Source organism: Sus scrofa, chromosome 7, assembly GCF_000003025.6.
Source record: "Sus scrofa isolate TJ Tabasco breed Duroc chromosome 7, Sscrofa11.1, whole genome shotgun sequence".
Classification (NCBI taxonomy): Eukaryota; Metazoa; Chordata; class Mammalia; order Artiodactyla; family Suidae; genus Sus; species Sus scrofa.
Window position 1 is genome coordinate 38,537,650 of NC_010449.5, and position 22,076 is coordinate 38,559,725.

Below are 22,076 nucleotides of genomic sequence, written 5' to 3' on the forward strand. Positions count from 1 at the left end.
CTCCCCGGGGCGGGCGGGCCTGGAGACCTGAGGCAGCAGGTTGAGCCCTTGGGTGGAGCCAACCCCCAAAAGACTTGCACGGTGCCAAGAACATCCTGTGCTAACAGGTAAAAACCTTCCAACTTCCCCCAAATCCTAAGCTGTGCAGATACTCAATTCCATTATATTTTTAGTTGAACTGGCCTTTCTACCACCTGCACCTTTATGGGTTGCCTGAAAGTAGGGGAAAGTAAGAGACACACCCTTGCAATGAACTCCTTCACTATGCTCCTCGTAACCTCAGGGAAGAAGAATAGTCCCCAAAACAAACAAAAGTCTGATGAGAAAGCAGTACAAGAGCGCTTCTTCAAAAGGAAGAACTTGACAGAACAACAAAAAAGGATAAAAGCTTCAGCTTTCATCTTTCCAGGTAATGGGTTAGTAAAGATGTCTACTCGTAAGAGGAAAGAGCTTTCAAGAACCCCTGGGCTTTCAGGTTTTCCCTGCTATTTATCTCAACCTTCCGGTCCTTTTGATGTGGTTACTATATACTAAGAAAATGATTCCATCTATTCCACACAGCTCGGCTCTCTTGCTGCCTGTGAACTATTCCTGTCTGGAATCATCTGGCCCTTTGGTAACGTTATCTAGGGATTTTTAAAAGGATATGAAGCAAGGGTCTGAGTCGGTAGTCAGGAAGATTGTCCAAGTTGACAAAGGCAGAGCTGAGGAGCTGGGTGGACAGCTGCTCCACGGTGTAGAAGTCCTGCTGCATGGAAGGGCCTGCCTTCCCTAGGATGTGGAAACTGTACGGGAAAATCACAGGCATTGTCAAGTCCACTCTCTGTCATTATTAGTCCTGACTGCCCTAGGAATGTCTAGTCTACAAGAAGACTTCTCAGCTAGAAAAGCAACTGTATTTACTTCTTTCTTTTTTGGCCACGTCGGTGGCATATGGAAGTTCCTGGGGCCAGGGATTGAACCTGCGCCACAGCAGCAACCCCAGCCACTGTAGTGACAGTGTGGGATCCTTAACTCGATGCACCACAAGGGAACCCCTTAAGGAAACTTAACAGTAGATTTAGCATCATTTCAAAACAAAGATGTTGGTATCCAAGACCAACAGTAGCCTTTCATTACTTCCTAAATAATATGGATTTACAATGGAGAATTTCTTGTTAGTTGGCTGACCCGGGCACTGGGTTAGTGAGGCCAAGGCCCTGGGGATGTTGGTATACACAGAAGGGCCAGGTACCTCCCCATCCCACAACCAGGACCACAGACAAAGTCTGGCCAGCCACCTCCCCATGTCCCATGAAAAGTAGGCTATGAGCAGTGAGAAGTCTGAGAAAATGCATCTCCATCACTGTATGGTCTACTATGGTTGCATCATTTTACACACTGGAAACAGACAAGGTGGACATGAAAATATCAAGTCATGGCTAGGACTGAGGCACATGTGACAATAAAAATTGCAGCAAAGCAGCCTGTTCATTTTAATACTGGAATCATTAGCTTCCTGTCCAATTCTTTCCTCATATTACCTGCACACTAGAATTCCACATCAGAAGTCCAACTCAAGGTCACTCCTATACAGCGCATGTCTAGGAGGAGAATATGGAAAGGCAGCATTGGTTCCTTACCAGTTTTCATAGAGGGTGCAGAAGAAACGCTGCATTTTTTCCAAGATCGTTTTGTAGACAGGAGAGTCATTCAGGTCCAGGAGAGGTTGAGGTAATCCTACAGACAGAGATGGCTCAGGAACCTGCTACCTCACTGCCTCAACCAGCCAACACCCTCCAGCAGGCAGAGGTGGTTGGGGGTGGGGGTGGAGTGCTATAAACACAAAGGAGCTGAGCAAGTCTTCTACCCGCTGAGGTGCCCACAGGTCCCCTAAAAGTGACTACTACACTGTCTTCCCAGGAAAAGGTGAAAGCTATTTAAGTGTCTAGGACTTCAGACTAGATCTGAGTACTCCAACTTTTGCCTGGGTTTCTTCAGGTGGAACATGTACCAAAACACACAGTGATAGCCCAAAATGATCTCTCCATAATGCACTGGATATGTCCTCCTTCCTTTTTAAGTCAGAGAACCTCTTTCAAGCAAATTTTATACAAAAGCACAAAATGTATAGCAGATCAAAATGAAACCCACTTATCTCAGTCTAAAAATTGCCTTAAAAAAATCTACACTTCTGGAGTTCCCGTCGTGGTGCAGTGGTTAAGGAATCCGACTAAGAACCATGAGGTTGCGGGTTCGGTCCCTGCCCTTGCTCAGTGGGTTAACGATCCGGCATTGCCGTGAGCTGTGGTGTAGGTTGCAGACGCGGCTCAGATCCTGCGTTGCTGTGGCTCTGGCATAGGCTGGTGGCTACGGCTCCGATTAGACCCCTAACCTGGGAATCTCCATATGCCGCGGAAGCGGCCCAAGAAATAGCAAAAAAAAAAAAAAAAAAAAAAAAAAAAAATCTACACTTTTCATCAGAGGCGATTGTTTCAAGTCTTGCTCATGGTTGCACACTGCCAGAGGGAACTGTTCGTTCATTCTAGCATGTTGCAGTTGGTCCTACATTTCAATAGCAAGAGGAAGGGGGTGGGTGATGAAGCAACACCTACTTTTTTTTTTTTCTTTTGGCTGTGCCTGAAGCATGTTGAAATTCCCAGGCCAGGGGGCACCTGTGCCGCAGCAGTGACAATACCAGATCCTTAATCTGCTGAGCCACCAGGGAACTCCCTACACCAATTTTTTAAATTAACCACAAGAGGAATTCCTGTCGTGGCACAGTAAAAATGAATCTGATTAAGAACCATGAGGTTGCAGGTTCAATCCGTGGCCTCGCTCAGTGGGTTAAGGATCCAGCATTGCCATGAGCTGCAATGCAGGTCATAGACACGGCTCAAATCTGGTGTTGCTTTGACTGTGGTGTAGGTCGGCAGCTACAGCTCCAATTAGACCCCTAGGCTGGGAACCTCCATATGCTGCAGGTGCGGCCCTAAAAAAAAAAAAGAAAAGAAATGGCCCAGGACCATTTAGGCCAAGATAGACAGGCATGAGCTCTGTAAAGACAAACACTCTTCCTCTCATTAACATCACAGGTAAGGGAACATGCTCACTTGATTGCTTCATCATGGCCAGGCCCAGGCCAAGGTTGTAGCTGGTGCAAAGAAACACTGTGGGGGCTGTGATGGTGAGCCAGCATGAAGCTTCAGAGATGAGCACAAGATTTAGACAACTCTGGGCGTTTCCAGCTCTAACTTATAACCAACTGCCCTGTTCTCTTGTGTTCCAGCTGCACGAGTCACCTCTCTATTCTGCCTGCCACAGGATTATGGACCTGCCATTCTGTCTGCCCCAACCTGGTTGGCCCTTGCTCATCCTTCAAGTTTCCACTGGGAGGCAATCGTCTGACTCCTCTCCAGGATTGGCTCAGGTCTCCCAGTGAACACTCTCACAGTCACTCTCCTGCATAGCACACATCACAATTATGATTGTGTAGTTATTTGCTAATGAGAAAAATGAGTTAAAGCAACATTCCTTTTTTTTGCTTTTTAGGGCTGCACCCATGGCATATGGGGGTTCCCAGGCTAGGGGTTGAATCGGAGCTACAGCCGCTGGCCTACACCACAGCCTCAGCAACACTAGATCCGGGCCATGTCTGCGACCTACATCACAGCTCATGACCTGCTGAGCGAGGTCAAGGATTGAACCTGTAACCTCATGGTTCCTAGTCAGATTTGCTTCTGCTGCACCAACAATGGGAACTTCATAAAGCAACATTCTGATCAAGGTTAAAATTGGGAAACTTGACTAAGACACTATTCCTTAAAAAAAAATTAATACCATACATAATATTTTACTAATTAAAGCTATTCAAGCTTAATTGTTTTAACACCTGCCCCCACTCCCCACCAAGTACAAAAAGCAGGAAAGTATGCCAATATCCTCAGGTCAAAAAAAAAAGAACAACGTTTTTTTTTTTTTTTTTTAATAATCTAAAGGCTTTGGAGTTCCCGTTGTGGTGCAGTGGAAACGAATCTGACTAGGAAACATGAGGTTACAGGTTCAATCTCTGGTCTTGCTCAGCAGGGTCAAGGATCCAGCACTGCCATGAGCTGTGGTATAGGTTGCAGACATGGCCTGGATCTGGCGTTGCTGTGGCTATGGCGTAGGCCAGCAGCTGTAGCTCCGATTAGACCCCTGGCCTGGGAGCCTCCATGCCACGGGTGCGGCCCTAAAAAGACAAAAAGACCAAAAAATAAAAATAAAATATTATAATCTAAAGGCTCTAACACACACCACCAGCTGGGTGCTAAAGAGATTAAGGAGGGGTTAAAGTTGGGGGTATGTGCATGCACTTCTGAAGCCCTTCTCTGAAGGCTAAGGAAGAAAACGCACTTGCTCCCCGAGAGCTTCAGGAACTCCATCATATGCATTTCCAGACAAACAGGTAGTCAAGGCAGAGCCAGGGGAGGAGAAGGTGACACAAGGCTTTAAAGGTGAACTTCAAGAAAAAAAAAAGGTCTAGATTTCTTACCTAAAATAGTAGATTTTTCCGCATCAATCATATCCAGAGCCTTGCTGAAAGGTTCTCCTAGTTTGGCTAGCATTTCTGGTGCATATAAAGAATTGTGAGTTCTGAAAAAAAAAAAAAAAAACAAGAATGCTATGTCAACTTGTCCCCATCCGCTGCAGGAGCAGTGATATTACACGTCCACACAGACATCCCCCTGATGACACTATTCTTGGCAGGGGACTTCTTAAAAGTCCCTCAAAAAGGTATAGACTTGAAGCTATTAAGTTTATTTGTAAAGTATACAGCTCCTAACAGCAATCGACCACAAGAACCTAATTCTAAGAGCGAGCTTGACCACATCACAGTCTAAAGCTGGAAAGCGAAATTCTTTCAAACCCGAGAAAACGCCTGGGCACTCCCAGTTTTTCATATTGTTGGTTAAATTTATCTGTGGGTACTTTATTCTTTGAATACTATTGCAAATGGAATCCTTTTCTTAATTTCCTTTTGAGATCATTCATTGTTGGTGTAAAAAACACAACTGACTTTTCTGAATGTTGTTGTTTAGTATCCTATAGCTTTGTTAAATTTATTAGCCACAGTAGTTTTTTTCTGGGGGGGGGACAGATTTTCTATGTCATTTGTGAATAGCTTTACTTCTTTCCCACTTTGGCTACCTTTATTTCTTTTGCCATGCCTAACTGCTGTGTCTGGGACTTGCATCGTTCACCACTGTGTATGATGTAAACTGGATTTTTCATAAAAATTATTTTTCATGTTGAGAAAGTTCTCATCTCGTCCTAGTTTGCTGCATGTTTTTATCATGAAAAGATGTTGGATTTTGTCAAATGCTTTTTCTGATTTACTTTTATATACTGAACCACTCAAACGCCTGGGATAAAACACTTGGTCAGAGTGTATCTTTTTAACATACTGTTGGGTTCAGCTGCTTATATTCTGTGAAGCTGTCCTAACTCCAGCTTCTACTTTCTGCTGTGGGGAGTCCCAGGGTTGGTAGGTGGAGCCATATATTTTCAAAAACTGTAACTTGCCATCTTTTTAGTTTCTGAATTGAGTTTTTCTTGGTCATTTGGGAAGATGTCTAATACTATGAAATGATCTCTGATAAAATCAGGCCGTCTTGAAAGGAAATTCAGTCAAAACTGACAGGAACAGAAAAGCTGTTTTTTATTCTTTATTTTTATTTTTTGGTCTTTATGCCTTTTCTAGGGCCACACCTGTGGCATATGGAGGTTTCCAGGCTAGGGGTCAAATTGGAGCTGTAGCCACCGGCCTATGCCAGAGACGCAGCAATAGAGGATCCAAGCCGTGTCTGTGACCCACACCACAGCTCACAGCAACACCGGATCCTTAAGATTGAACCCGAAATCTCACGGTTCCTAGTCGGAGTCGTTAACCACTGAACCACAACGGGAACTCCTGTTTTTTATTCTTTAGTGAAATGTGATTGTGATCCCAAGATATACTTAAAAAACAGAAGGATTCGGGCATTATAAAAGTCAAATATCCCTGGGACTACAACAAAATCTTTAATTCTTTATTATCTCCTCTCCTCCTCCTCCCCAAGAAGGTGGCACCATGATGGCTGCACTTCTAACTCACAAGCAGTGGAGACAGGACTCAGTACTCACTGTCTAATATCTATGACTCCAGGTCAGGTGTTCACTCATAAGCAGGGAGCCCTACAAGCCCTAGTGATGTTATTGCTTGGCAAAGAAAAAAACAATAGGGTAATAAAAGTGTTGTTTTGTATGATCTGTACCTATCTGAAATACTCTTAGTATCACCAAGAGTATAACTGCCATACACACAGGTGTATGTTATTCAGCCATAATAGAGGAGAAAATCTTGCCATTTATGACAACATGATGGACCTTGAGAACATTATACTAAGTGAAATGTATCAGACAATGAAAGACAACACTAAATGAATAAATGAGTTACAGCATATTCCCGCAATAGAATACCACACCAGCAATGAGAATTAACAAGCCACAACTACATGCAATAACATGGATGACCTCATAAACTTAACGTTGAGCAAGAGAAGCCAAGACACAAAAAAGTGCATGCTTCTGACTCCCACTTATCAAAGCTCAGAAAAAAAAGAAAAACAAAGGTTAAAAGTCAGAATAGTGGTTACCCTCGAGGGGCAGGTAAGGACTAAAAAGGGGTGATGGGTAAGGCTGTGTCTTGATCTGGATGTTGACTACATGGAATTGTCAAAATTCATCTACCCACACTCACAATTCATGTCCTTTTCTCATGTATCTCTGCACCCTTATGTTATATACGTCAAGATAAAATTTACCACACACAAAAAAAGAGAGACAAAACTCTAACAGCTATAGCTGTACACTATCAAGGAATCTAACTGCTACATTATTATACTCAACATTTTTCAAAATACCTTTTGGTTGGCTTTGGGGTTTTCCAAAAGCACTAAACTCTTCCAAAAATATCAAGATGACAACCACCTGCCTCCTTGCCTGATCAGGGCTAACTCTGGCCACAGGTCTAAAACGTCAGTGAGTGAGTCTGTTGCCATCTGACTTCATCAATTCCACATTTCCCTAAGCTACAGAGATCCTTTTGATTTTAAAGGCATCAATATAAAAACAAACCTTTCCTTGACTAAATATTTCACTACCCTGTCAACATGCAGGCCATACTTCTTTATTGTTAATCTCTTTCCTCCTTTTCAAGTCAGGACAAGATACTGTCTATTCTCAAAGACATGTTCACAATGACAACTCACTCAAGAGACCTCCAGCCCTTCAATCTGGTCAACATTAACTTAAAACCTTGGATTGATTTTTCTTTGGCTGCATCTGTGGCATGTGGAAGTTCCCAGGCCAGGGACTGAACCCATGCCATAGCAATGACCCAAGCTGCTGCAGTGACAATGCTGGGTCCTTAACCCACTGCACCACAAGAGAATTACAAAACCTTGGATGCTTAAGCTTATAGTCCAAGGTGTCCAGTGCCAGGAGAGCATCCTTGAGACATGAGTAATGGTTTGCCCAGTTGAGACCCTGCTCTTACACCCTGGGGAAAAAGGCCAAAAAGCAGTGGGACAGAGCCCTAACCTCTAATTCAGATACACTATGAGACATAAAAAGCAATCAAATTTTGCTCTGGCAGGTGAGAACTAATTCCCTCAAAGGCTCTATTTCACTGTAGACAGCATTCATCCCTGAATCATCAAATATACATCAAACAACCAACAAGTCTATACCTGGCCTACTTCCACTTGAACGTATTAGCTCACGTGATTTATAACAGCAATCCTCAACCTTTAATGTACACACACAACCTGGGGATCCTGTTAAGATGCTGATTCTGATTTAATACGTCTGGGGTGAAGCCCTAAGTCTGCATGTTTTTTTTTTTTTTGGCTGCAACTCTGGCATGTGGAGGTTCCTGGGCCAGGATCAAACCCATGCCACAGTTGCATCCTGCACCACAGCTGTGGCAACACCGGATCCTTAACCCACTGTGCCATATGGGACGTCCCCTGATTCTGCATTTTAAACAAGCTTGCAGGTGTTTACTGGTGATGCTGGTCTAAGGAATCCGCTTTGAGAAGTAAAGACGAAGGACACTGAGGTGGAGCACGCACCTTGCCTTCCTTTGGCATGTTCTGCTGCTGGATGTTTGGTCCCCTTGAGATCAGTCACTACTGATAAATTCGGCTTAGCTCATTTGAATATGTGACCCAGAGAATCACCACCACAGAAAGCAATGTTTTGTTCCCAGTGAACAAATTCTTTTAGTAGCAAAACTTTAGACCAAATAAACCTTAAAGTAAAAAGAAGGACTGAGGTATAAAAAATTAAAAGAACACAGAGGAGGCTCAAAATGCAGAAGGCCATTTTGAGATTAGCCCCTGTGTGTTCGCTTGGAATGCAAGACTTACACAAGTGAGCGCTAATGTTATTTTTACAAAGAGAGAGCCCCTCTAGACAGACCTAATCCCTCATTTTCCAAATATAACAGAGAAAAACTGTTATTTTGACTCACCTTATAAGGGCAAGCAAATTGTCCAGAAGTTTCAAAACCTGTTCTGTGCAGGGGTTACGGAAGATTGGATTTCCAGTGGGGGTATAACCAACCACAAATCCCCCAGCTTTGGCCTCTTCTAGATCAGGGGGCCAGGAAGTTCGTTTCACAACACCCAAAATGCTATACACACAAAAGCTCATCTATAGAAAAACGTAAAAATAAAAGGTGAACATAAAAGGGGAAGAAAAGACCAAAGTTCCACTAGATATTCGCAAAATTACGGTGTACGTGATACAGAGGCTGGAGAGAAGGAAAAGACTCCCCCCCCCTTCCCCATCTCTACTCCTTCTGTCCTCTATTATTTTTGGCTGCGCCCTCACATACAGAAGTTCCTGGACCAGGGACTGAACCTGCACCACAGCAGTGACAATGCCAGATCCTTAACCCATTGTGCTACCCTGGAACTCCCCTACCCCTCCTGTTTAAGGTCAAGTCCAAGAGGGATCCTTTCATTGCCATTTTCAGGGTCAGTGGTAGGCTCTAGAAGCTTCCCTTTCATGAGGATATCCTTCCAGAGGCTACAGTGACCTTCTTACAGGACCCCAATTAGAAGGTGGCTTGGACATGCTTCAAAACAGTGTTTACCTTGCCAACAGTTCATTGTTTTTTGAGTTGGCCTTGCACCCTACAGCTTAGGCCTTCACAGATTTTGCCCTAATCTTCAATCACAGCACTTTCAACTGATGACTACCTGCCAGGTTAATTAATTAGACTTTTGCCATGACGGAGCCAGGAACAATGCTTATTTGAACAGCAAAGAACTGAAAAATCTCAGGTTTGCAACTAGGCCATCATTTAGGACTTTAGGTGCCAGAGAACAAAAGCAAGGAGAACTCATCCTGCTGACTGAGTTCTGAACTACTTCCTCATTACACCTCCATTCCTCTGAGCTATTTAGAGAGCCTTAAAGCCAAGATAATGATTTTCACAGAAAAGACCACCTGCTCTGCTATGAGAACTAACTCAAGAATTCTAAACTAAAGAAGAAAAGAAAGGAGACGCTAAGGGAAGTGGAGACTCCCAGACTTCTCACTCATATAGAAAAGACATAAATCTACAAGAAACTGGACAAATGGCAACCCCTTCCTCTTACTCATGGCCAATTCCTAGGAGAGGCTCACTCACCCGTGCTCGGTTTAAGCCACAGGGATCCTCCTGGACCAGGTCATAGCTTTTCTGATCTGCACCCACAAAGGCAAGGAAAGCATCAGCATCGGACAGTGCTCTAAAGGTTGGTAGGAGAAAGACAAAGTTCACTGTGATTTTAAGCAAGGATCATTTCACCCTCAAGAACTAATAAGCTGTGATTATTTGACCCCCAAAGAACAGCTGTTATGAGGAGCTGAATCATACTGTCGGCTCTCATGTGAAGGTTTACTAAACTTCTCTCCCCACTTATAAATATTATTAGCAACACTTTAAGAATCAAAAAGGATACAAACTTGGTAATGCTAGCTACGTGGGTATAGATGGGTGTCTGGCAGCTCCCGCTGTGCATGGCCCCACTGGCTATTCTTACTTCTTTACCTGTGCTGGGGCTACAACCAGAAACCACACCAGATCTTGCTCTGTGGCCGCCACACTACCCATTTCTACTCATTTCTTCCATGTTGCTACACCTCTTTAGAGCAAGGGGATATTTCCAGCAATTCGCTTCCAAGACTGCTTTCAGCATTGTGGACACCTTGACTTCCTTACATCCCTACCCTGGGTGAGCTCTTCACTCAAGCGCAGTGAAGGCCAAGGGCAAAGGATCCTCTACCTGTGCATCTCTTCAGAAAGCCAGATGCTGGCCACGGGTGCCATCAGCTCCTCTATGAACAACTTCTGACGCTCATAGTTCTTGAACTGGTTGCTGATGAGAACCAGGGCTTCCATGAGGGCACACTTCTCCATTTGCGTCAGGAGCAGCTCATTGGAGAGGAGCTGCTTCACGTGGTCATACAGCATGTCAAAATTGGGCTGTTTCACAAAGGAAAAAAAACCCCAGAGGTGGTGAAGGTCTGGTTTTCAGGGAGTGGTGGGTGATCAAGGAAGGATAAATAAGGATGAAAACATTCTCAGGAAAGTCAGGTCTGTGAGACTATCACTTAGTAATCTGGTTATAACACTCTTCTTTTGCCTGAACAAGAAGGCAATTTAGGCAGAGGGTGGTGGTTTTTCCTATTTGGGTAACGGCACTTTCCCTCTCTCCAACTGTGAAAACCATTTGTCTTTTTTTCCCTATACCAACTTTATAGTATCTTCAGGGGAAAAGATCAGTTTGTTTTATATATACATTTATGCTATACTATATAAATACGCACACACACATACATATAGAAGGGGAGGAGAGAGAGACAAATGATGCAGTGTATTCACAAAAGAAAGTTTTGGTTCATCTATTATCTTGAATAGTGCTAAACGTCTTTACAGACACCCTTCAAAAAGGGTTGGGGTTTGCATCTGGCTTCTCGAGGACAAGGCACATCACCTGGCAGCGGCAGCTAAAAACATCACACAGTACGGTAAAGAGGGGTACCCTGACGGGAAAACTTGGTCATCAGTGTGGAAGAGAACTATACATTTTTGAGACAATGTACTTGCATTTTTAACTCCACTAAGTAGGTGAGGAAGGAGACAGCAACCCCGGAGTACTTATATTAATACTTCTTTACTATCAGCAGAGCTAAAGTTCCTGTTTTTCCTTTGTGGGAAGTCTAACCAGGGGTGGGTTTACAGAGGACGGGACTCAAAACTCGACCTGCCTGACGGGGTCCAGGGCTTACCAGCACAAGCTGGGGGTAGTCACGACACATCTTGATGATGGAGGAACAAGCATGTCGCCTCACATTCCTCACTGCCCGGGTCCTGGGAGCCTGGGAAGAGACTGTCAATGAACTTTTTTTTCCTCCAATGGCTGTACCCACAACATATGGAAGTTCCCAGGGCCAGAGATTTAATCTGAGCTGCGGCTGTAATCTATGCCATAGCTGTGGCAATGCAGGATCCTTTAACCCACTGTGCCAAGCAGGGATGAACCTGCCCCTCTGAGGAGACCCGACCTGCTGCAGTCAGGTCCTTAATCCACTGTGCCACAGTAGGAACTCCTTCAATAAATTTTTAGTATAATGTACAGATGCTGCAAGTAAATCTTCTTCAGAGGCAAACACACAATTTTCACAGCTGTAGGGCGCATAATGAAGTGACATTTAGAGCCACCCTGAATCCATGTTTACTGTTTGCCCTAGAGTATCTCTAGTGCAAAACTCCCCATCATAGGACCATCTCCTGTCTTTATTAACCCCTTCTGGTTATAAAAGAAATCTAGACTAAGTGTTGGGTAGTCACATCTTTGTTCTTAAGAAGTTAGATATGTAGGTTGAATTAATGGTCTTACCTTACTTTCTTCAACAATTTCAAAAGTGACAGATGAAAATAGCTAAAGGGAAGGAAAAAAGGTCATCATCAGCACCAAATGCATAAAGTATTTTAACAGTTATTAACAGTTAACAGTTTCCAACAAAATCCTCCAAATAAATGCAAACAAAGTGGTAACAAAAGGGCTTTCAACTGGCATTACAAGGTTTCAGATGCGCCTTTACAAGAGGCCCAAGATTTCGCAATTTTACCATCAAACATCTTATAAAGATTTTACACAGAATCCCAGAATAATCCAGGCTATCCCCAAACACTCAGCCATGGTGACATCTCTCCATTTTTTAATTAAAAGTCTACCCTCCCTGATTCCGTTTTCCAACTTCCCACTTATTCCTTAAGACTGCTGCCCTGGCCACCATGCTGGAGTAAAACTCTAATAAAGATCTAATGGAGGAACCCCATGGACATGTTCCACCTCTTAGGGAATTTCTGTGGCCACAAATGAACCCGTTTTTGAAGTTCTCCCAGCCTTTATAACAGAACATTTTCTCCATTATCTCTGGCCATCCTTTTTTCCTTCTTTGAGGGCTCTTCCCCAGTGACAGGCGATCACCAGCGTTCTGCCTGAGCCACACACCCAGCTCGAGGTACATCTTGTTGCTAGCACTTCACCTCTACTACTGGCATTTCTATGGCAGTGAGGCCTCAATTTTATCTCATAACCTTCTGAGTCTAGACCTTTAACCTCAAATAGCCAATTTATTATGAGATGCCTCCACCTTGATATTGTGTATGTACTTCGAGCCTAATCTTCCAAAACAGAACTCACCCTTTCCCTTCCTTACTCCTATTCTCCTCCTGATCCAACAGTATATCACTCTGGTGATGCTTCACCTCTCACCAGTCACCTAAACCGGACCCTGAAACCTTTCCTCTTACAAGTCCCCTCCCAATCTGACAGCACACCAATACCTCCTTGAGATTTCTCCCCCATTTCTCAAGAGTACACGCCTGCTAACTGCAATGCCATGTAGGCCCCTCACGTCTACATGCTTTTCTCCCCAGACAAAGCAGTGCTAAAGGATAAGGCTTTCCAACTAGTGTGGTGCTTCTTTCAGTGAGTACTGAGTAAGTATCTGATGAACGAATAAACTGTTTATTAGTTTATTTCATATACTTACAAAAAATAATTAATTAGCTTAGGAATGCCAAAATAAAATTTACAGAGAGGGAGTTTACCTTAGAGAAGACCTGGGGCAGGAACTCTGGTCTGAAGGTGACAAATGAAAAGAGTGCTGAGACATTAGTGAGGACACAGGACAGGATGAGGGGATCCTTGGTCTCAAAGTTCAGGACCATCTGCAGTAGCTCTATTCCATCATTGACAGGAATTTCCTGCGACAGACATGAAAAAGAGGTTGACGTGACCGATAACCATTTTTGCTAAATTTCTTTCAGACTCTAAAAATATGGCTGCCACATGTTTTTGTTTTTTTAAGTTTTGTATTTTTTATTATAGTTGATTTACATTGTTCTGTCAATTTCTGCTGTATAGCAAAGTGACCCAGTCATATGTACATATACATTCTTCTCACACTGTCCTCCATCATGTTCCATCGCAAGTGACTAGATATTGTTCCCTGTGCCATACAGCAGGATCTCATTGCTTATCCACTCCAACCATATATGGTTTTATATACTGCTTTTTAACTCTTAAAATTCTAAGCACTACTCCACATTATTAAAATTATTTCATAAATGATGCTGCCATTATTAGGGATGTTGCATTTCCTATCTATTACTAGAAACTGAACAAACTCAGAACACCATCATTTCAAGCTGAAGTGAATATACAAGCAGATAAAGTTAATGATCCTAAAGTCTGATTTGTTAATGTGGCATTTATGAGAAAAAGCACTCTATCTCACTTATCTTCAAGGGACTTAGATTCTTTCTATCATTAGCCTAGAATATACTAAAATCAATTACCCCCAAATGACGGATCCAATTATTCTAATTAACATAGTTAATATAGTACATGCTGTTATCCAGTTAATTTTATAATTACTTTTAATGTTATAAAAGAAGGGTGACAGGTGACATGAAGTACACAAAACAAGATCTATTTAATCAGATTATTCAGGCAACAAGGACACTTGATCAGCCAACATGAATATTCTGGTCTATTTGCCATAAATAGAAAAAGATGCCTAATGGCAAATACCTCTTAAAATTTTCTAATTCAAGGTTTCCATCACTGCCCTCCCTGTAACAGTTATCCTATCTGTGGTTCACTGTACTATCAGGCCCATCTTATTATGACCTTAAAATGAATACTAAACACTGAGGCCTTAGAGTCAGAGAGGCCTATTTCGGGCCCAGCCCTGCTATTTATTAGCTATTTGGCCTTGCGTAGGTTACTGACCCTCTCTGAATCTCAGTTTCCTCTTCTGTAAGATGCACATTCACAGACCTTCCTATCCCTCTGCCAGTTTTAAAAAGATCAAAATTATTATGCAATCAGCACAGGAAACACTTACTTCCTTATCTACTGTTCGAAACATCTGGTTGACCACACCTTCCACAAAGAAAGTCATGGCTTCCCACTGCACAAACGAAGGTGAGAAGATGGAGCAGAGGCCGCTTTCTCCACTTCCAGCTGTAGGAGGGACAGGTTTAAACACACACACACACTTATAAACACTGGAGGATTACAGAACACACAGAGACAACGGGGGCTCTGAAACCACTAGGTGCTTTCACCGTTGAAGCAGCCAGGTAACCTAACCCCTTTCAGCCTAAGTGCAGAAAGGGGTCCTTATCCTGTCTCCACTTCTACCAGTGAGCTGGCTGAATTCAGCTCCACAAGCCTGGTCTGCAAAACCATTGTGAGTACTGAATGAGACGATACATGTCATCAAAACCAGTGCCTGGCCAATTAGAGGCAATTGAGAAATCGTAATTTCTCCCTTCCTCTCCCTTTATAATCTGCCCACAGGAATCTAAATAATTAAGATACCTAAGACCGTAAAGAATCCTTCCAACAAGGAACTGATATAAGATACAAAATGGTGCTTCACAGCCAGCAGCCTATGTGTAGAGAACTGCGCCACATCACCGAAGTGCATCACTCAGACGGCAAGGCACAGGCAAAATGAATCACAAATTACTTTTCTTGCCCCCGTACAGTGCTCACATCTACTAGTTTCATCTTGGGGCAACATGTCTGGGCTTCTCATTCAAGTTACTACATACCAGAGACCTTCAGGTAACTGAATACACAAAACTGAATGTTAAATGCAGTGAATGCCTAGTGTCCTTGGTAACTGCCCCTAAGTGTGGAACCTTGCGAAAGCAGTGCCTTATACTTTCTCCTGCTTTATCAACCCTCTTACCCACAGCATGCATTAATAAGACAACACACAGAAGATACAGAGTAGTACAGAGAAGTGTACTTCTCTTATGGCTTTCGTCTTGTAGAGGGGAGTTATTTTGACCTTATATGAAGTGGCATTTCCCAAAGGCTCTGAGGGGGCTGAGCGATATGGGAAGCTCCTGTTGTGCCTAACAATTCATTCTTTCCTAGTGTCAGAGAAATGCTACGCAAAAACTTGGTCTAAAAAGTTTGAGACGTTTGATTGAAACTTTAAAGTTAGGTCTAGACATGCAAATTGTTAAGGTGGTACCTAAAATTAAAGTAATAAAATCAACAATAAATAATTAGTTGACTGTTAGAAAAGAAAAATGAAGGCTAAACCGATAGGGTCATGGTTTCGCCCAGATTAAAACAATTAACATCTGGTGTTACAGCTGCTTTCTCTGCCTGTGCGTGCAAATGAAAAGGCTCATTCCCTAGGACGAACCGGGGCAGTGAGCAAAGCTACTTTTGAACACTACTAGCATACTGTTTCGAAATGTGGCCTCAGAGGTTTATTTATTTCTATGTACAGTTTTTTGTGTTTTTGTTTTTGGCCATGCCCGAGATATGTGGAAGTTCCCTGGTCAGGAGCTGAACCCTTGCCACGGCAGCAACCTGAGCCACTGCGGTGACAACAGATCCTTAACCCACTGTACCACAAGGGAACTCCTCTATGTATAGTTTTGATAAAATACTTCAGTAATGTTCAGGGGGGAAAGAACAAAAAATAACAGAACAAAAACTTACACTTCATGGACCCAGTGTCAATAGCAGCTGAGAGCTGATACTTCAGCCACTCCCCAGCCATCTGGAAGCTAGTCTTGGGATCCAAACGACATGCTAACCTCATTACCTCTCCCTGTTGAGCCCGAGAGGCTGCCAAGAGAAAGTTGTGAATCAATAACTGGCATATAATAGGTACTTAGTTAATGTTTACTCACTTATCCATCCCAGGAGGAAAATATTCAAAGAGTTTCTGATTTGCAGACTTGGGCTTTGAATCTAATGCTCGGTAAAGCTCTATTAACAAATCTAGAAATTTTCAAAAATAAACTCTAAGAAGCTGCCATCCTGGCTAGCTCTATAAGCAGGAACCTAAAAGTGATCATCCATTTTGACCGGAGTTAAAAGGAAATCCAGTTGATACAGATAAAATGGTGAGGAAAACAGTCTGGCAGTTCCTCAAAACATTAAACCTGTCATTACTGTATGATTGAGTCATTTTCTTTCCATGCATATACCCTCCCAAAATAACATGTTCACTTAAAAACTTCTACACAAATGTTGTAACAGCACTATTCTTAATAGCCACGATGTGGAAACATTTCAAATATTTATCAATTATCAATGGATGAATAAATGTGGTATTCCATACAATGAAATATTATTGGCAATAAAAAGAAATGAGGTACTGATACATGCTACAACACAGATGGAGTTTTAAAACATTATGCTAAGAGAAAGAAGGCAGTTACCAAAGACAACACATTGTATGATTTCATTTATATGAAATGTTCAGAGTAGGTAAAACAGAAAAATAGAAAGTGGATTACTGGTCTGCCAGGGCTGAGAGGGATGAGGGGATTGATTGTGATGGTGGTTGTACAACTCTGAAAATAGAAAAAAAACCATTGAATTGTATACTCTAAATGGGGTGATCTGTGTGGTAAATGAATCATCTCTCAATATTATTAATTTTTTTAAAAAAGCGAAACCAAGACACAGAAAAACTCAAGAGTACCTTATGTGGATTACTATCTCTAATGTCAATGTCCAAAGGCTCTGCGTGTGTGTGCACATGAATGTGTGTGTGTGCGTGCGACTGTGCAAAAGAGAACACTGAGTCCAGAATGAGTACAATCCCAGCACCCTCTGCAAAGTGCAACTGGAGATTAAATAGGCTGCTGTCCAGATGTGGGGCCCTTTGTTAAAGAACCCCCAGACTCATGTGCCAGGACTCATAACACTAGATGCCAATCTGAGACTGTTGGGACAAATTCCAGGCCGATACACTCACAGTTGAAGAAAGCATTGAAGTCCTCATCGCTATCAAAATCTAATCGAGAGTATTCACAGCTGGGGTTGTCGGTTTTAGAAGGAAAACCCATCTGGAAAAAGAAAGATAACTGTGGTAGGGGATGAAAATGGACCCACCAAAAGAGGTTTTAACTCTAGAAGCTCAAATATTTTTTGTTTAAGAAGAGTTAAGGGTCTGCATAAGATATATTAAGTTATACAACTGCTTCTGATCTATCCCAAGTCCACCTTTTGCTCCCAGCTGGAATAATCCTGGGAGTGGTAGAAAAGAGAACATTTTTATTTGATACTCCCTTCCAGTTTCCTGAGTAAGAAATTAAATTCTGCAATTTCTTTGAGACCATAAAGATGTTCCAAAACATGCTAATATAACATGCTATGAGTAAAAGAACTGAGACAATTTGTCTCCTTAAATGCCAAACCTTGGGAATAAGCATGGAATTTTTGAATGTTTCATTGAAAAAGTACTGAAGACCATGATGGCAGAGAATTAGAATAGGATGTGCTACATGCCAGCTCAATTCCTTGAGGAAATAAAGGGGACCCCTGAATGGGTCCCATTCTCTGATTTTACAAATCAAGATTAAGCATCTTAATCTTGAGCAAATCTTAGAGAATTCTGCTGAGGCAGTGAGTAATTGGCTTCCATTCTCCCCATCTTCTTACCGACCTTCCTGACTCTCACCTGACCTTCGGAAACGGTCAGATATTACTTCCTCTTGGAATCTCCTTGACTCCACCCCCTGCCCCACCACCTTTCTGCTTTTACATCACATTGTATGGTCAGGTCACTGCTCTTTTTCTCACTTCTTTTTCCTAGCACCCAGCCCAACACCTGGCATATAAGCACCCCAAAATATGAAAGAGCAGATACAGTAACCAGTAGGGACTGCTTTCTTCTTGAGGAGTAAGAGTCTAATATGCCCAAGGACGGACTCTCAGAGACCAAGACAGGGCTGTCAATGATGCCATCTAAGTCTCATAATGTACATTCACCTATATTCCACATTTTCCATTCCCATTACATACCTTGACCAAGTTAGTCATACAAGCACGAAGATATTTTGGTATTATTGCTAATAGCAAAGGGTCACGGGATAGGACCTCATGCCGGAAGAGGGCTCCCCAAGTCATCTGAGTTGAAGAGCGTAAAAACTAAAGGGGAAGAGGAAAAACTCCATTTAAGGATTTGGGTTTTATATAATCAAGATTATTACTTAGCCTAGCAACCATCCACTATGTTCTTCCATGAAAATATATCTATAATACTTTGAAACTGTCCATACTCCGGTACATCAGTAATGACTGCTCACTACGGAACGTATGTTAATAAAACAGACTGTGGGTGCTGCCATTCCCAGAGCTGAGCTCTACCACTTTCCCTTTTGTACAACAAAGGACATAAGCACCTCAGGATAGTACAAGGGAAATCCTGGATTGGATGGAATTTTCTAATAACACAATTAATCAGACTTCTGTATTTAAAGTACCTTTAGCAGTAAATCACCGGGACATACCTCACATCTCATTGAGCATTATCAGTGACATTACTCGAGAGTTAATGGCTGACCTAGATGGTTCAATGCTCAGCTCAGGAAGATGTAGCAATTCTCTTAATGAAATGCCACTAGTTATTCCCAGGGACCTCAAGAGTCACACGAGCTGCTAAATACTTCAGGCGGTAGTGCTTGATTTTATCTAAATTTAGATAAGTCACCTCCATAAAGTTTACCTGACTTGGATGCGTTGTGAAAGCAAGAAAAGATTCCAGGTATTTTCCAAAGTTTGCTGGTGTTTCTACATCAGAATCTGGACCCTGAAGGACAAAAAGACCATTAAGTTAATGATGTTGATGGGGAGGCAAAGGTGGGGAGTGAGAAGAGTGGAATAACAAATATAGGTAACTTATAACCTACAACATTTCAGTTTTGAAAGGACTTTATACTTTCTTGTGGCCTAAGGAAGGCATCATTTCAAGGGCTAAAAAACAGGAAACCTGCTTGAGTTGGGGGATCCAGTGTTGCCGCAGCTATAGCATAGGTCACAACTACGGCTTGGGTCTGATCCCTGGCCCAGAAACTCCATATATGCCCCTCCCCAATGCAAAAAATTTAATCTATAGAATTATAAGAAATACTCTATAGAGCAATGCCCTCTCAGGCTAAAATAAAAATCAATAGTATCTATCACCTCTTACACAAACCTAACTTTCTAAATCCTCATTAAATGGCCCTGAAACTCTGCAGAAAGTGCTCACCAGCAATGCACACAGCTGACTGCCCAGAGCACACAACACCTGACAAAGTCTCTTCAGGAAGACGTAGTGTTTTTCTACCAAGCCTCCTCCGTCAGCAGTCCTGTAAGATGAGAAAACAGTGTGATCAGCTCTAGGGAGGTTGAAGAGTGGTGTGGCATCATGGTTTCCAGCGCAGGCTCTGGAGTCTGACCACCTGGATTGATTCAATGCTTTACTAACCAGTACCAGTGGCACCAATGGAAATAGGCAACCTCAGCAGGAATGTCAGTCTCAATGGAATTAAGAATTGGGCCTTGGAAACAGTAACTACAGTGGCCACCCACTGTTTTTTAAACGCTTTTTAAACTTAATTGACAGAACTTCTTAAAACAGACCTGTAGTAGCCATGAGAAAGCAAGCCATCATAAAAGCTATGTTAGAATGGACAGTAAGAGATTTTAAATAATACATCTGTGAGTCACATCTTTTGTCTTTGGGATCAAACATGAAAAGTATTAAATAAAGAATGTTGTGATCTCTTCGTCTGCTTGTAATGCACAGTTCTACCTGAGTCCCAGGTAAGAAACAACAGGAAATGCTTTACCATTTCCCAGAGTGCTCAGAAGTAGAAGCCATTACTTCAGAACCCAGAATGTGTTTATGGGTTTTACACACATGCTTCGTATTGACCACATTGCTGTAGCTGCTTCCTAGAACCTCAGCACTTCAGACATTGACTACTTTGACAAGGAAAGCAGAAGTGAGTGTCTGGAGGCCTACAACTGAAAAAGGCCCAGGGGTAGACTCTGGTCCAGTAGATCAAAGCATCATTCTCAGGCCTATCACTCAGACTACTAGGTTTTGGGAGGCTTAGGGATCATCGAAAGGAGACAAAGAGAACCAAAGAGATGAACTGTCTGGGGAGAAAGGGGAAAACTGTGAAAGGAAGTGGGTGCTGGTCAACAGCTACAACTTATATCCAGCATAAAGTCTTCAAAAAGGAAAAACAGTCCCTTTAAAAATGCCTTATTTTCCTTTAAAAAACACTGTCAACTGACTGCTAAGAGTCAGACAGGAACTTCAGATATATCCAAATAAGATAAAAAAATGACAAGATACTCACTGTGCAGCGGAGAGCATATAATGCATGACAGCATCTCCAAACAAGATCATCAAGGGTTTCCGATCTTCCAACTTGCCCTAGACCCAATTTTAGGGAAACATAGGTAATAAAACGATATTATTAAAAATCTCCAAGTTCTGGAGTCCCCGTTGCGGCACAGCGGAAACAAATATGACTAGTATCCATCCATGAGGATTTGGGTTCAATCCCTGGCTTGCTCAGTGGGTTGGGGATCTGGCATTGCCATGAGCTGGGGTATAGGTTGCAGACACAGCTCAGATCCCATTGCTCTGGCTGTGGTGTAGGCCGGCAGCTGTAGCTCCAATTCATCCCCTAGCCTGGGAACTTCCACATGCTGCTAGCGCAGTACTAAAAAGCAAAACAAAACAAAACAAAACAAAACCCTCCAAGTACTAACATCTTGTATACCCATATAAGCAATTACACTGACTTCCTAATTTCTCATAGCCCCAGTACTAACTGAACACTGGAAAAAAGCCAATTCTTTAAGTCCAAATCTGAATAAGACCTGTATTTTAAAATGTACTGGGCAATGATAATGCTGATATGAAAGCAAATAACATTTGAAAGTAACATTCTAATGGAGAAGAGTCATGATCCCATTTGTTAGCCAAGACAACTGTAAAGCCAGCAATCACCTTCTATGATCTTTTGACATAACGTTATGTAAGTTTTAAACTCGTCACGCCTATCTCGTTTCATGCCAAGATTCACACCGTTTCAAGAACCAAAGTAGCCCTACAAATCTGTGTACATCCTGCCAATGGATCCCTACAATATTGTCAAACTATTGTTCAAAAGGGTTGGAGGCAGGTAATTAAGTTGGTATCAAGTAAAAAACCAAAAAATGAAAGCCCCAAATCTTTCAGTCTTTCACCACAATGTTCAATTAGAGGCCCCCCCAACCACACACACACCTCTCAGAGACTCTGAGGCTGAAAGCCAGCCTGAAATGGTAACTTACCTTTCTGCTGACTGCAATGAGAAGACACTCAGCTGCTCCCAATTGAAGTTCTTGTTCACTCAGAAGCAGGCACAGCATCTCTAGGAGTTTACAGTTTTCAGCAGTAATGTGGCTCAGGGATACCCAGTCAGTGTAGCCTGCTAGTGTATTCAGTGCTGCAATTGCTACTCGACAGTATGCTTGGGCCTGCATGAAAACAAGTAACTTTTAACCACTAAATCCTCACTAACAGACAAAAAAGCTGTAGTTACACCTGAGCTCCTTCTATTTTCTAATTCTAAAAAGAAAATAAGTTTTTAAAAAATGAACTCATGGAACAGTTACTGACAAGCAACTCAA

At 42.4% G+C, this 22,076-nt stretch overlaps 1 protein-coding gene across 1 annotated transcript in view; it reads right to left on the reverse strand.

The window, feature by feature from the left end:
• The window catches only part of XPO5 (exportin 5), a 38,855-nt gene that overhangs the window by 6,946 nt on the left and 9,833 nt on the right, over positions 1–22,076 (reverse strand). The window contains exons 7-23 of the mRNA XM_005666037.3: positions 21,738–21,923; positions 20,753–20,829; positions 19,651–19,750; positions 19,126–19,209; positions 18,423–18,548; positions 17,374–17,464; positions 16,104–16,232; positions 14,479–14,597; positions 13,178–13,333; positions 11,958–11,999; positions 11,347–11,436; positions 10,341–10,540; positions 9,704–9,803; positions 8,537–8,718; positions 4,514–4,614; positions 1,623–1,719; positions 649–785 (exon numbers count right to left, since the gene is read on the reverse strand). Of these exons, the coding sequence (XP_005666094.2) occupies positions 649–785; positions 1,623–1,719; positions 4,514–4,614; positions 8,537–8,718; positions 9,704–9,803; positions 10,341–10,540; positions 11,347–11,436; positions 11,958–11,999; positions 13,178–13,333; positions 14,479–14,597; positions 16,104–16,232; positions 17,374–17,464; positions 18,423–18,548; positions 19,126–19,209; positions 19,651–19,750; positions 20,753–20,829; positions 21,738–21,923 (2,017 nt within the window). The remainder of the gene's footprint in view (positions 1–648; positions 786–1,622; positions 1,720–4,513; positions 4,615–8,536; positions 8,719–9,703; positions 9,804–10,340; positions 10,541–11,346; positions 11,437–11,957; positions 12,000–13,177; positions 13,334–14,478; positions 14,598–16,103; positions 16,233–17,373; positions 17,465–18,422; positions 18,549–19,125; positions 19,210–19,650; positions 19,751–20,752; positions 20,830–21,737; positions 21,924–22,076) is intronic.